The 16757-nt window shown below is 43.0% G+C and overlaps 1 protein-coding gene across 2 annotated transcripts in view; it reads right to left on the minus strand.

The window, feature by feature from the left end:
* PARD3B (par-3 family cell polarity regulator beta) overlaps window positions 1-16757 on the minus strand; it is a 2156380-nt gene that overhangs the window by 1288990 nt on the left and 850633 nt on the right. For both annotated transcript variants that reach the window (XM_077448525.1, XM_077448526.1), the window contains exon 15: window positions 8557-8624. In XM_077448525.1, the coding sequence (XP_077304651.1) occupies window positions 8557-8624 (68 nt within the window). The remainder of the gene's footprint in view (window positions 1-8556; window positions 8625-16757) is intronic.

The following is a 16757-nucleotide window of genomic DNA, read 5'->3' on the forward strand; positions in this document are numbered from 1 at the left end:
GCCAGAGGACAGAGAGAGGTGAGCACCGTGTTATCCAGAGGCGGACATTAGTGGGCACAGAGGCTGCAATTGGTGGGCAGAGAGGCTGCAATGGGCACAGAGTCTGCAATTGGTGGGCAGAGAGGATGCAATTGGCACATAGGCTGGAATGGGCACATAGGCTGTAATTGGCACATAGGCTGCAATTGGTGGGCAGAGAGCTGCAATTGGTGGGCACAGAGGCTGCAATTGGTGGGCACAGAGGCTGCAATTGGTGGGCAAAGAGGCTGCAATTGGTGGGTACAGAGGCTGAAATGGGCACAGAGGCTGCAATTGGTGGGAAGAGAGGCTGCAATTGGTGGGAAGAGAGGCTGAAATTAGTGGGAAGAGGGGCTGAAATTGGTGGGAAGAGAGGCTGAAATTGGTGGGAAGAGAGGCTGAAATTGGTGGGAAGAGAGGCTGTTGTGGGCACAGAGGCTGCAATTGGTGGGCAAAGAGAGGCTGCTTTTATGTGCAATGTTCAGGTTCCATTTCATGGGCACTGGTAAAAATTTTAGTACACCATTTGTTTCAGCATTTTGTATTTTTAATGTTTTCCTCCTCTAAAATCTAGGCGAGTCTTATGGTCAGGTGCGACTTATGGAGCGAAAAATACGGTACACATTGAGGTGTCATTCTAAATCAATGGAACTGCAATTGACCCCAAATTATGCTTATGCAAGTTATTGAAATGCAACACTGTAAACCCAAGTTGTTAAATTGTGACTGCAAGCACACATAAATTACATTTTAGGTACATTTAAATAAATAAAAAAAAAACACAAAACTAGGCTATACAACTCCAACGGCCCTCAGAGAAAAGGGGTATGTTGAGTAAAAGGACACAACCAAAAAAAAGAGGAGGGAGGCTCGCCAGATCTAAAGTCCTCTGGGATGCTCCTTGAAAAAATCCTTGATGTGTCCTGATTGCAGGTATATCAGAATGGGAATCACACGATAAATGTGGCAGGCAGGTCACCTCCATAAGTTTTGTTTAAAGGATAAGTCCACCTTTGGGAACATGTTACATGTTCCATCCATTTTTATAGTGGAACATGTTACATGCTCCCACTGCTGCAGCCTCTCCCTGACCCACCGCCTCTAGTGATAGCGAGCCAGGGATCTTTTTTCCCGAACTCACTGCCACAAAAAAGAAAATGCAGCTGTGCGGGGCTCTGCCCACCCATCCGCATCATTCATTGCAGTCTTTACGGCTTTTAGCTATCAATGAACTGCCAGAGCGCTGTTGAGCGCTCTAGATAGTTAATTGTATCTTCCTGTCATTTTGTAACTGCCTGCCCGTATGACGTTTGAGCAGACACATACATATTGATCACAGATGCCCTGTTTTGTAGGCTCCTAGTACAAAAAAATAATACATGCATATTTTTTTTACCTGAAAAAAGTTGTGCATTTATTTTATTACAAAGGTGAACTTATCCTTTAACACCATTTCTGTGTTTCTTGCACCATCAGAAGAGGACCGGTATCGGTTTCTTGGCTACATCAACAAAAACATTTTAACTACTGGATGACATCAAAACAGCCTTCCAAATTCTGCATCATTTTGTTCACTGATAAAACTATTTGTATATTGATGTTATTATAAATGATCTTTATGTTTTATTTTGAAGCCAATGTCATTTTCTAAAAAATGCCAAAAATGTAAACTGTCACTTTTGTGCAAGATGGCAACTCAGAGGTGTTCTGTACAAAATTAGCATACAGAATTCCCACATAATCCTCATCTCTTGCTTGGGTAATTGGGTCAAGGCTTTTCAAAGACTCTGCATTCAGATATACCTGTAAGACAAAATTAAAGGCTATCTACACCTTTAGCAACATGTTATACCCAAAACAGACCAAAAGACACACAGGACTCATGTGCAATTAGCTTCATAGAGAGCCAGTTGCAATCTCCTGCTATACGAATTTTCTATAGTGTGAACCCAGCCTCAACATGTTGTTAAGGACCCTGCCTCTCACTCCCTGAGACCCCCCCCCCCCCCCCCCAAGGACAGTGGGTGGGGGTTCCTCTCATTTAAAATCAGCATGACTGTGCAATCAAAGGTGTGTGGAGAGCACTCATGGAAGAATTACAAAAAATACTTTTTTTTTTTTTTTTGCACTTGCTCTAAGAAGATTGTTATTTAACTCTGGGAAGATTATATATATATATATATATATATATATATATATATATATATATATATATATATATATATATATATCCCTTTTAGTGGGGCTGTACCTGCACTGCAAGGGTTAATCACTTGTTTTGTTCAGGGGCGAGGAGAAACAGATTTAAGGTTAGTTAATTAAGTTTTGGTACATGAAATTGAAGGAGATATGCAAGTTTTTATTATTATTATTATTATTATTAATAATGCAAATGTGGGTGGTGTTACACTCTTCTAAAGCAGCATCTGAAAGAGGAAAAAAAACAGCACCGATTATTGTAAATATATTTCACTAGCAGACCACACCAGAAGGGGCCCATAGATAAGTGCTTTTGATCATCTGACCACTCACACTTTTTTTTGCCTAGCTCATTTGTTTATGGCGTTGAACAGCTTGGATAGCATCAAAAACTTGTTCTGTCATTTGTACTGAAAGATAGCCAAAGAATGCAGATTACTTTAGAACTTCTGGCTGTCAGCCTGAGATAAATTAACATAGAAGCACCAATGGTGATGAACATATCAAAAGCCAGCCATACTGGTCATGGAACCCACAGGGAGGTTTATTGGGAGGCCACTGTCAGCAAATGTAGTTCTTATTTCAAATGCAAATCCTGACTGATCTACTTACTAAATATGTTGGACACACATAGTGTTGAATATACAGATGGTAATAACATGCAGCAGAAGTTATTTTGTTTAACAGGGTCCATATAACTAAAAGTTTAACAGAAAATAGCAAAGCTTTGGAGCACTGCATTATTCTGAGGAGATCAAACGCCCACAGTCTCCAGTGACAAATGTATTGAGGAAACTTTCAATAAACGCGGGCTTCAATTTGACCACCTCCCTCTTTTACGTAACAGTGGGTGTTGACTAGAAAGCTAGCTCTTGAAAGTCTTTCCTGAGGAACGTTAGTAAAGTTAATAAGCACTAACATTTAGATTGGGATTCTGAATAAAATGCTTCTCTCACTACAATCATTCTTCTATCTTTTTGTGTGTCTAGTAGGTGTTGATAATAATGAGGAGCACTGATGCAGCCTTTATTCATTTGGACTATGAGATTGACTACACCACTTCATTTCCTTTAAGCCCGGGGTCTGAAACTGGCGGCCCTCCAGCTGTTGCAAAACTACAACTCCCATGAGGCATTGCAAGGCTGACAGTTACAAGCATGACTGCCACGGGCAGAGGCATGATGGGGCTCGTAGTTTCGTAACAGCTGGAGGGCCACCAGTTTGAGACCCCTGCTTTAAGCATACCTACCAATGTTTGAACTTGAGAAAGAGGGACACCTGCAGGGGATCAATGCACACTGTGACAAAAAGTGAGTGTGGATAAATTATGCTAAAATTTGTATGTGGCTTTAAGAGGCTTGATTGAATAGAATCTGAGGCTACTCATTAGTACACGGTGGGGTCCACATTTACCACAGTCCTTACATTTACAAAATACTTTATAATTACCGTGCTATGAGTGAGAGCATCACAAATGCACATAAGATGCATAAAATAAAATAAAAATACAGAAAGCTGACAACAAGCAGATTGATCAGATGTACCGTATATATCATTTATAGCACAGTGGGAAAAAACAAAACAAAAAAATATTGCTATCAAGTGGGTGGGAGATGGGGTGAGGGAAAGCACTTGTGTTTAGTGGGCTGTACATACATGACATCATCTAGTTGGAGTATGAGAGCAGAGCCCACTGCCCGATTACAAAAATGGACAGCAGCAGTATAGACTTCAAGTGGTGAGCAGAGTTCCGAAGGTAAAATTTCAAAGAGGGATTATACTGGGGTTCATGGGACCCTGGAATTTCCTTCACTTTTTAAGACAGTTCTTTCAAATCCGGAACTACTGGGGGTATGGATGCTTTGACAGTCAGTGGGAGAAAGAGTGCCTCAGCAGTCAGTGGAAGTACAATCACCCTGTTGGTTAGTAGGTGGAATAATGCACTGGCAGTAAGAAGTATGAAAAATGCCCTAGCAGCCAATAGGAGGAAGAATTCCCCAGCTGTCAGGGGGAGGAAGCATGCCCCAGGAGGAAGACAAATACCATGGGGGCAAATGCCACAGGGTGAGGAAGAAGGCCACACGCTCACCGGTCCATGAAAAGACAATTGTCCTGGCGGTCAGGGGGAGGAAGCATGTCACAGGGGGAAGACAAATACCACGGATGGGGGCAAATGCCACAGGGGGAGGAAGAATGCCACACTCTCACCGGTCAGTGAAAGGACAGTTGTCCTGGCGGTGAGGGGGAAGAAGAATGACATGACACACTCTCACCGGTCAATGAAAGGATAATTGTCCTGGCGGTCAGGGGGAAGAAGAGTTACATGACACACTCTCACCGGTCAGTGAAAGGACAATTGTCCTGGCAGTCAGGGGGAGGAAGAATGCCACACTCTCACCAGTCAGTTAAAGGATGATTGTCCTGGTTTTCAGGGGGAGGAAGAGTCAGGTGGTGGTCAACTAGGGTAAGAATGTCCTGGCAGTCATCAGAATGAAGAATGCAACATGTTACATCTGTATTTAGGCTGCTTTGCATCACGGCACGGCAAAAATGTTTCCTGCTGTTGCATTCAGCGGGCAGGACTACCCACTGAACACAACCCATTCAACTAGATGGGGGTGTCTCACAGCCACTATGCACAGTTCGCTAGTAGTGGGGTTTAAGGGATTAAAGCAAGTGGTGTAGCGGTGATACAATGCTAGCAACAACTAGCCCTAAGAGGTCCAGTTATAAAAGAGAACAGACACACACTGCTCCTGAATTTTAAGTGCCTAATATCAAATGCAGAGCACAATTTAGAGACTGCTGTGTTCCACGGCTTATTTTCCTGCATAAAGCTGCAGAGAACACTCCATGATTTGAGAAGAGGTTAGTCACATGACCTGGGTTTTCAACTTCATTCATTCAGATTAATAGGGCTTTTCTTATTTCAGGGTCCTGAAGATAGAAAAGTGCTGAGCACATTTGTAAAGCACATTGATGTACATTACAAATGTCCCTTTCTTTTTATTTTCAAAGCAGCAGTATGGCCATGGTATGGTCATATAACTCACAGACAAACAGGCTGTACTTCTACAGTTTCTTTCTTGATATCCAACAAGCTTTATTGCAAGTAGTGCAAATTTACAAAGTCAGGCTGTGACATATCGCTCACCACTAGTACTCACCTACTCCTTTAACGCAATTGTCCACAATAGGGGATAAGTCATGACAGTAGCTCACCCCCTCATCATCAAATATTAAAATTGTCTTTGCTCACTTGTCAACCAGGGCTGGGCTACCCACAAGACAACCTAGTCAAGCGCCCCAGACCAGATGGGCATATAGGAGCCCAGTTTTCCTAAATGTCAGTGGGTCCCAAGTGAAATAATCTCAGGTCCAAGAGAAGTATGCAGGAAATTGGAGCAGAGGGAAGAGCGAGCTTGAATGTGGAATTATGTTCCCTTCCCTTCTCCAATTACAGGGTATGCTGTAACATATTTGTTGTGGGCTGCAGTGCGTTATACAGGCCATTGAAAACAAATGGGCTTAAATGCACCAAAATGCATGCAAAAATAAGTTAGGCAGCATTTTATTTTATCACAATGTAGAAGACACTCTGTGTTGTGTTGAGTTGCTTTGCAGCACACATGCATTTTGGAAGTACATTCAGGTGTCATTCACAAGCAATGGCACCGCAGTGCAGATACACATAATGGTAACACATGCAGTAACATGCATATATTAGAGTAGAAGGGAGTATACAGAAGGTGAAAGAGCACTATATGTTATAACAGATGATACATAGGAAGAAAGAGCTTACAATATATTAGGGTGCAAGTAAGGATACAAAATAAGGAAGAATTTATAATCTATTAGGGTATAGGAGAGCATACAATAGATCAACTGTACAACCAGCCCATACATGAATTGAAAATTGGACAGTTTAAGAGTGAGGATACAGAAATTAAAATTATCAGGTGTTCAGACAGGATAAAGAATATAGAAAAGCTTACAATCTAATAGTAAATCAGGGAAGATACAGAAAGAGCTCTATATAGTATAGCAGATGATACAGAAGGTGCACAAGCTTATAACCTACAACCTATAAGAGGTGATTCAGAATAAAAAAAAAAAGAAGAAATATAGTCTATTAGGGTAAGAGAAATAACACAGATAGAAGAGCTTACAATCTATTAGGGTGCAACAGAGAAGATGCAGAAAGTAGAAAAGGTTATAACCTATTAGGGTATAAGAGAAGATACTAAGAATTAAACATTTATATTTTATTAGAGTATAAAAAGGATCAAGATAGTAGAAGAGCTTGCAATCTATTAGGGTGCAACAGAGGATACAGAAGAAGGAAAAGTTTACAGTATAATAGGGTACAAGGGAGAATACAGGAAAGCTTAGAATCTAGTTGTGGGGGATAGGGCCAGAGAGGAGGGCACAGTGCAGCCAGAGCTGTTTTTCTGTTTTGAACCTCTGCTTGGGGATGACTTTTTAAATTCTGCCTAAGGCCGCGTACACACGGGCGGATTGTCTGCCCAACTAAGTTCGTCAGACAATCCGACAGACAGTCCGTTCAACTTTTGAATGAACGGACTTGACCACACACGATGAGCAGACAGTCCGCCGAAAGCTTGCGCGATGACGTGTACGGCACGTACGACGGGACTAGAAATCCGACGTCCAATACACTGCAATGCAACCTCCGGCGTGTAAATCCTTTCTGAGCATGCGCCATACTTAGTCCGTCCAACTTGCCTACACACGAGCGGACTGTCCGCTGAAACCAAGTTTGGACGGACAAAATTACGGAAATTCCGAAAGACTTAGTCCGTCAGACTGTCCGCTGAAAAAGTCCGCTGAAGCCCACACACGAGCGGATTGTCCGCTGAAACACGGTTCAGCGGACTAAGTTGGGCAGACAATCCGCCCGTGTGTACGCGGCCTAAGGGCCGGTTCACACTATTGTGATGGCAGACATGTAATGCACAGCGCACTGCTGTTCACATTACATGCAATGTATGTGCGGGTGCAATGTCAGCCGTACAGATAGTACGGCTGATATCGCACTGCATTCAGTGCAAACACACACAGGACCCTTTTTTGGATCACATGTGTGTTCACACATATGCAATCCGATTCATGTCCGAATTGTCAGTTTGCAGTGTGATTTGCAAGCTGAAATGGGGGTGTTGTTAACAGATAATGACACTCCCCAGTAGTTCACATATGGCAGTGTGAACTGCCGTGCGTGCCGGGTGCGATGCGGGAACCCGCAGTTGATTTGCAGGGTTCTCACATTGCAATAGTGTGAACCGGGCTTAAAGTTAATCTTTAATATTATTGGAATATCTGAACATGTGAGTATAAGGAAGCTCAGGAAAAGGACCCAAAAGGTGTTACCTTGCCTTGGGGCACTGTTTAGCCCTAAAGGAGAAGTAGGACCAAAGCACTTTTGGCCTTACTTCTCCTGGCGATTGCAGGAGTGCACTTTGTTCTGCACTCCTGTGACCCGTATTCAAGCAAACAGTGTCACTCACTGACCTGAACATCAACCTGTACATTGTCTGATATCCATATATCTTTAAGACATCAACCTCAAAAATGTATATAAACTCCTGACACCCTCACTTTGGTAATGTCAAAGGCAATGGCACATGTAGCATAATACCGAATATTGCTAATAAAAGCAGTTTCTGTACAGAAAACATGAACAATTAATGTGTTAGAGATATTACAATGGAAAGAACAAATATTGGATGGAGGTGTTTGCCATAGCGGCATTCTCTCATTGAAGCACATGATATTGCTTACGCTTGTGAGTATGCATATTCAGTATTTTGTGCAATGAATCTGAGTGAAGAACGCTTAGATCAAGTTTGTTCTTTTCTTTATCTGCCTAAACTAGAGGAAAATGTGTTTTCCTTCTACATCTGTTGAGGTAGTCAGAGGATGGCTTTAGAGTGTATTATTCAGATTGACCAGTGTATGAGGTTCCTTTATTAAAGTACATGCAAACTCCTATAATTTAGAGGTCCTAACCTTGGTGAGCATATACATTCCCCATAAGTGTAATGGCAGGGGCTTGTTCTTAACACTATATTTGGAACATGGGGAATTGAGTGAGGACTACAATCCATTTCTCATAGTCCTTAGAAGATTTTGTATGGTAATTGATGCGCTGTCTGATGGAGATTTGCATGAGCAATTTTGAGATATAGTTTGCATTTTCTCACATTTTAGTTTGTGTTTCTTTTAGAGCATGGTACTCATTATTTTGTTATATTGTTTCATATATTATTGCTTAGGAGTGCTGCATCCATAAATATAGTTTATGTTTAATACACTTACCAAGATCCATGCTTTTTGATGCTTTTAGGTAACTTGCATCGGGTTGTTGGGAAGATTCTGCTGCTGGGCTGTAAATATAGCAAGTGGCATTTTTAGAAGAATTCATACTACCCTCGAGTTACATTATTGACAACATGCCCCTAAAAATCTATAAATCATTTATTTTCACATTTTTAGTAGAAAAATAACATACCTTCAGTAAACATACTCTGTAAGAGGTCACCATTTACTACTAAAAATTAAACAGATGTCCTGTTCAGTAATGTACCAAGTACTAGCTGGCATTATATGGACAACATTTCGTGCCATCGCACTCATATAAGCTTTCTGGACTTTTCATTCCAAAACATCTTTTTTAAACGTGAAAGCAAACTAGGAGTGAAGTCCAATGAGGTGCATGACACCACCTGGACTTATCTCAATTAATTGACAGGTATATAGAACTCTCGGAAGACAGCTATTGCTGTATTTCCATGAGCCCACTAATTCGGGGTCTGCTGACATGTTTGTGGCGTGTTAATAGTATACCTAATTTTGCCTGCCAACTTGTTTTGATGTATCAGTACTGTACTGATGGTTTCTCCAAGGACATGTTTCAGGTGTGTCAGTACTGTACTGAATGTGTCTTTGCAGAGGTTTATGCAGACTTAATTCTCATTGCAACTGTGCTAATTTGATTAGGGTTCAGCTTCTGAGTGCATCATCATGATTTGCCAATGTTATATTATTGTAAGACATTGTAAAAAACGACCCACCCCTAAGTCTCTGTCTCTGCCTACAATGGTTTGCTAGACACACAAAAAAGTGGGCCTGGGAATTTTTATGAAATGTTGGCAACTATGAGCATGGTGCAGTGGCATAGCTAGCACATCTGGCACCTGGGGATAGACATTTTTTTGCACCACCCCCCCCCCCCCCCCCCCCCAAGAAAAATGGTATGTGGCAATATAGTGGCACCATGCCAACACAGTGGGTGTGGTCAGATTGTATCAACAGTGGAAGGAGTATAAAGGGCCGTATGCTTTAATGACTGTGCCACAAGCGAGTATGTAGCAGACAGTACAAACCTCAGTACATTCATTTTAATAAAATAAAACTGTTCTGTTGCATATGCTTTACTATGCACAGCTAACTTTAATGTGATATTAAACTCAGTGTACTGGTTTTGCATAGAGCAGCTTGGATACTCCTCTTCTCGGTCCCTCACCGGCACTCCTGGCCCCTCTCTCATTCTGGGTGCCCCCACAGCAAGCAGATTGTTATGTGGGGGAACACAAGCAGGCACAGTCCTGAGCTGCGGCTCTGTGTGTCTATTCAGACACATAGCCATGGTTCGACTCTGCTCCCTCTTCTGATTGGCTCGTTGGCTGTGACTGACAGCAGTGTGAGCCAATGGCTCTCACTGCTGCCAAAAGCCAATCAGGAGTGTGAGCCCCCAGACATCCAAGGCTTTTGTGGCCATAGCTGGATAGAGAGGGGGCTCAGGTAATAATTAGGTGGGGCTGGGGGGGGGGGGGGGGGTTGTAGCACACAGAAGGTTTTTTACCTTCATGCATGGAATGCAACCTTGTGCCTTTACAACCACTTTCTTTTCAAAGATTTTTATTATTATTTTTTAACAGAATAAGTACACAGTACATTGTAGCAGTAGGATAAACAGAGCTTTCATACACTTAGCATGAAAATGGCAGTAATAGGATATTATCCTAAAATACAAGGGTCTAGCCCTGAGGGCAAGACTATTACCGAGGGGGTCTGAGCATGGATGAGGGTAAACTCTAGCATGAGTGATAAGCAACAAGTGTCCCGGGGTCCCCGGGTATGGTTGTCTAGGTTACTCCTGAGATTGAGAACTCAAGCAAACATGGGAGTACAGGTACTGCATAGGTAGTATTTTTAAACGTGAAGAGGTAGAGTAGAGAAGGGGGAAAGACTAGGAATTGAGGGAAGAGAAGAGGGGTACAGAGAAGAAAATTAAGTGTGGGGAGAAAGGGAGGTCAGTCGGCGGGCCCGCACAGGCCCAGGGCGGTGTGCACCAGGGAAATTCTGTTCGTGGGAGTGCGCTCAATTCTCCAAAAGACTAGGATCTAGGTTGGGGGGTAAGAAATGTCTAACCCAAGGCTGCCATATCTTATTATATCGGGGTAGGCAGTCTAGAATTGTCGCTTCGATTTTGCAATGTATCATGGCTTGGGTAACCCTATTCTTTACTTCAGATATAGGGAGTGTCTGTGTTTTCCAGGCTCTCACTATTGTTTGCTTTGCCACCGTAGTAAAATGGTGGAAGAGGCACAGCTGAGTACGGGTGCAATTTTGAGGTGCTAAATTGAGTAATGCTAGAGAAGGATCAGGTTTTAAAGTGTCCTGCAGCATTGTAGAAGCCATCTGGAATACCATTGTCCAGAAGCGTTGGGCTATTGGGCATGTCCACCAGATATGGGTGTGAGTGCCCACTTCTGCACAGCCCCTGAAACAAGTCGCAGGATAGCCAGGGACAAACCTAGCTATCCTGGTCGGGACCAGATACCACCGCATGAGGACTTTGAAATTAGTCTCTGAGGCAACAACATTCTGGGTAGCATTTTTAATGTTGGTTCCGATCCCTGTCCAAGTGTCAGCGTCAATATCTATACCGAGGTCAGTGGACCACCTTGTAGCATAGAGCGGTAGGGAGGTAAATTGGGCATACAACTGAGAGACGATACCAGGAGCATGTCAGCCCGAGTTGCATATTCTCTCGAATACCGACATATAATCCTGGTCTGCGTTGGGTTTAGGTAATGACTGTACAAAGTGGGACATTTTGAGGTAGCGGAAGCATTCCTTATGCTGGAGTCGAGTTTGGGCTTGCAGGTCAGGAAAAGATTTAAGTGATCCACCTTTTGTTAGATCGCATACTCGGTCAAGGCCTGCCTGAGACCAAGCAGCAAACAAAACTGATTCGGGAAAGGCTGGGTAGAAGCGTGGGTGACCTATAAAGGAGAGTAATGGGGTATGAAGGGATTTAAGAGTGAAAGATTTTTGAATCGTGTCCCAAATTTTGAGGGAGTGCTGCGTAACAGGATTTGCGATTTTGCCTCTCAGCGAGGGAGGCAGCCACAGGAGATTGGATAAAGTAACGGGGTGGGCATCTACGGCCTCTAGACTGACCCATAGCGGTATTTCAGTTCTCGTGTGATATAAAGCGACTTGGGCCAGCTGAGCCACATTGTAATAGTAACGGAAATTTGGTACACCCATGCCGCCTTGTTGCAATAGAGTGTGGTCTTAGAGATTCTGGGTCTTGTGGAATCCCAAATATATTTATATGCCTTACTCTGTACAAAGCGATGAAAGTAAGGAGGGATCGCGATTGGGAGGACCCGATATAAATAGAGCAATTTGGGCAGCATTGACATTTTATCTGCCACGATCCGGTCCAGTCACGAGACACAGAGCGGTTGCCAGGAAGCCAAGAGGTTTGTTAATTTCCGTAGCAAAGGAAGATAGTTAAGCTGGAACAGTAGTGTTGGGTTACTCGCCAAATGAATTCCCAGGTAGGGCTACAACCACTTTAACAAAGAATGTGCCGAACTTAGAATGCAGTAGTCAAGAGTAAGAAATGTTAAACACATTGAGGGACATTTATCAAAACTGGTGCAGTCAGAATCTGCTGTGCATAGCAACCCATCAGCTTCTAGCTTCAGCTTGTTCAGCTTTAAAGATGAAAGCTATGAGCCGATTGGTTGCCATGCACAGCTGTTCCAAATTCTGTCTGCTCTAGTTTTGATAAATTCCCCTAAGGGCTCATTCAGACAGGCGCTGAGACAAGTCCTGTATGCTGAGCCACTTTTTGCTGCATCTGCACCCACCAGAGAGCTTTACCTATAGAGGTGGGTTCACAGATCCAAATGCATCACTGCATTTGGACACATGCATTCCTTCCTGTCTGCATGTCAAATTTTGACATTCGACTATATCCATGCAGCTTCTGTGTCCCAACTGACTTTGACTTGACTGCCTGCATAGACATGCACAGGACACCATGCATCCCCACACGGCACACAATCACACTGGACATGGACGCATATGCACCATGTGAATCTTGCCTAATTGCCATCATGTGGACCGGATATAACGAAAGAGGAGATGTTGGGTAATTCAAAGAGGAGTATGGTGGTTTTACTTATGAATCATATTTACTTAGGTAGATGCTGCATCTGTCCGCCGCTGGCTCTAAGGCTGAGAACCAAGTAATCAAACAGCCAATCACTCAGTTCTCAGTGCTCCCTGAGCAGACAGCTGGTGCCTGTCAAATATGGCTCTCTACACCCTGCTCTCTGAATCCAGGTCCTTTATCAACCCCACTTATCAAGTCCAGGGCCTCCTGTACACCCCAGTCCAGGGTATTTCCCTCATAGTCCATGGCCTCCTGTTTATCCCCCTCCTAGTCCAGGGCCTCATGTGCACCCTCCTACTCCACCACCTCCTCTGTATCCCCCAAGTCCAGGGTCTCCTCTGTTCCAGTTCTAACAGGGTTTCTTACTTTCTTTCTGACTAATGGTATCTCCTTTTTTACTGTGAGTGGTTCACTATTAGAGACATACACAGGCTTCTAATGTTCACAATTAAACTGTTTAATATAATTGCATTCATACAGAACTCAGACAAGACGACACTGACCCATCTGTGTGCCTTGAAACAATTTTAACAAAATTGTTATACCGTGGCAGGCATTCCTCCAGTCATGTAGTGTAGTTAGGAACATCAATTAAGCTCACAAGAGGATGTCAAGAAAAAAAATGCATTTTTATATTTCCAAAGAGATGATTGTATACATCAGACAGGATGCCTTCATTTGAATGTCATGGTTCAGATACAGGTAATTTATCATATATGTATCATACATTGTCAAAATTAGGGTCTTTTTTGTTACAAGCTTGTTTTGGGTAATTGTACATCATTTTTCAGTACAATGATCTGCAGGTTTGCAAACGCTAGTCAAATGATAAGTCGGCATTTCCACAAACAACTTAGTAATTCCACAGCCATTACAATTATACACACATGTAGTAACCTATATCAGACAGATTTCAGCTGTAGAGAGCAGTAAGAATAAGTGCCTGTTCCTACCAGTGTAAATGCAATGCATGGCACAATGTGTATTTTTATCCACTGTGATGTTGTGGGGGGTTCACTCAAGTGTATTGTTTTATCAATTTCTGACCAAACTGGGAGTAAACTCCCATGCATGAATTTTACCTACAGGTAAGCCTATAATAAAGCTTATTTACCAGTACACAAATCCGCGCTTAGGTTAACAATCCCGGTGGCTGCCTCCCCAAAAATAAAGCTCCCCTAGAGGAGCGCTAGATATAAAGAAACCGTACAAATTGTGGGGTCAGTGGCGCTACCTATGATATGGGCATATATGTTAGTTCCCACCAAGCATACCATATATGCACACCCTAGGAATTACATGCAACACAACTATGTATACTCTCAGAAGGGAGTGGCAAAGGTGTATGGTGAGCCCGCCAGACAACGTAATCCCCTCCAACTCTCCCCTATTACGGTGACTATAGTGATACTTTGTGAATATAAGTGTATGTTAATTCTCCATACCAGTGTGACCTATTTAGGAAAAATCATATCAACATCAGATGTACAATATTACAAGGGTTAAAACAGTGTACAAAATAATGCGTGTCGATGCATAAAAAGCACCCAAAAAACTCCCAAAGACAAAAAAGACAAAACTCAAAACCCAATGAAAATTTAAGTAAAATCTAAAAATAGAAAAAAATGAAACAGTCAATCAATCAAAAAAATAAAATAAAAAAAATCAAGAAAACCCCCAACAAAAACACAAGCAAAAAAAAAAAAAACCTTATACCAGGGCAAACTATATGTGGCGTGAAATTTTTTATATAATATGGCCAGACCTACACAATGGTTTACGTGAATGCACGCGTAAAAAGCACTAAAAATAGTTTCCGTGAAAACTTATTAATGCACAAGAAAATTTATAAAAAGTATACAATATTATATAATAAAAAGTCAATAAAAACTATTTCTAGATTAGTGTGAAAAATGTACAAAAAATATATTACGTGTAGTGATGGACAAACTTCCGACGGGACGTTTCACGAAAGCGAACCGCGAACGCGGCAGATAGGTCGCGAACCGTAACGTTCACGGCGGGCCCCATTGACTTCAATGGGAGGCGAACTTTACAAACCTACAGGTCAAATTTGCAGCCACAAAATAATTACTAGCTGTGCACACATAGTCCCACCACATGGCCAATGACATAATACATGTATGAGGTGAATCTGGGATCGACAACTACAAGCATTCTTTTTTTATATGTGAAATTGTGACAATTCAGGACTGTGGAGCGCATGAAGGCAATGGAGGAGAGGGAAGGTCAGGGTAGGCAAAGAAGAGGGTGCAGGAGATGATCACCAGCACCGTGATATAGAGCACTGACACCTGCAATGTGATAGAGTGATCTGACACCAGCACCATGATAGAGAGCACTGACATCAGCAGCGTGACATAAAGCACTGACACCAGCACCGTGATAGAGTGATCTGACACCAGCACCGTGATAGAGAGCACTGACATCAGCAGCGTGACATAAAGAACTGACACCAGCAGCGTGATATACAGCACTGACACCAGCACCATGATATACAGCCCTGACACCAGCACCGTGATATACAGCACTGACACCTGCACCGTAAGCAGCCCCAGGAGGAAGTCAGCATAGCACAGGGATGGTGGGAGCCCCTCATAATGAGCATAGCACAGGGATGGTGGGAGCCCCTCATAATATGCACAACAGAGGTACAGCCCCAGGAGGAAGTCAGCACAGCACAGGGATGGTGGGAGCCCCTCATAATAAGCAGCCCCAGGAGGAAGTCAAGTATGTGCAAGTATTTTATACGTGTATTACACAACTATATACTGAACACCAAATAGTACACCTATACCAGTCCTTAAGGACCTTTGTGGAACTAGTAGGTTGTGATTAGCAGACTGTACCTCAGTCCCTATACTGATAAAAGGACTGCTGCAGAATAGGGCAGCAGTCAGCAGTAGTGCACCTCAACCCTATATATTGTGGACCTATACCAGTCCTTAAGGATTAGCAGACTGTACCTAACGCAACCCTATATATTCTAGTACGCTATACCTTACCAGTCCTTAGAAGGACCTTTGTGGAACTAGTAGGTTGTGATTAGCAGACTGTACCTCAGTCCCTATACTCATAAAGGACTACTGCAGCCGAAGGGCAGCAGTCAAGTATAATATTCTTTCTATATTTGGAAGAAAGAATATTATACGTGTACAACCCTATTACCATACCAGTCCTGAAAAGAACCTTTGTGGACCTAATAGTAACAGCTACTGATTAAACTGACTGTCCCTCTCTGCAACACACAGCGTCCTATCTGTCCCTCTCTCAGCACTGACAAAAGACAATCTGCTGCAACAATGACTTGAATAGCAGTGCCTCAAACCTATATCCTGAACTACACCTATACCATACCAGTCCTTAAAAGAACTTTTGTGGACCTAATAGCTAGCGATTTGGGTCACTGCAGTCTCTCCCTGCTCCACACAGCAACCTCTCCCTATAGTGACAGTAGAAAGAATGTAAACTGGCCGTCGGATCGGGTCTATTTATAAGTTAGGGGGAATGTCCAAGTGTCCATATGCTGTAATGTCGCAATTGGCTGTCCTGTACCACATGATGGATGTGTCATCATAGGTCAAAGTTTTTTTACACAGTAAACACGTAAGTCCGCCGGGCGAACAGCGGCAATAGTCCGCCGATCAGCCGAAATTCGCTGTGAACCAATCGCCAGGCTATCCGTTCGGCCTTCCCTAATTACGTGACTTTTGAGCTCGTAGGATCTCCAGGTGACTTGAGTACTCCTCCTCAAGGGTCTCTACTCACCAAATCCTCGCACCCCTGCAGGGGTAGTGTGCATACAGTTCCACTCCCTCTGACTGGACCGACCCTGCTCCTTCGGCTTCAGGCTCCGCACAGCTCCAAGAATTCTATAGTATACGGGACGTCCCATTTTTTGTGTGTACCAGGTGTATCCAGGTCTAATCCTCATAGGAAACAAAGGATGACTCCCATAGTGTAATCATTTCAAAAAGGCTCTGGTCTCTCCCCGGGACTGCCATCTAACCTATATATTTTC

Source organism: Lithobates pipiens, unplaced genomic scaffold (genome assembly GCF_037356315.1).
Source record: "Lithobates pipiens isolate NorthernLeopardFrog02 unplaced genomic scaffold, aLitPip1_a1.2 Scaffold_22, whole genome shotgun sequence".
NCBI classification, from domain to species: domain Eukaryota; kingdom Metazoa; phylum Chordata; class Amphibia; order Anura; family Ranidae; genus Lithobates; species Lithobates pipiens.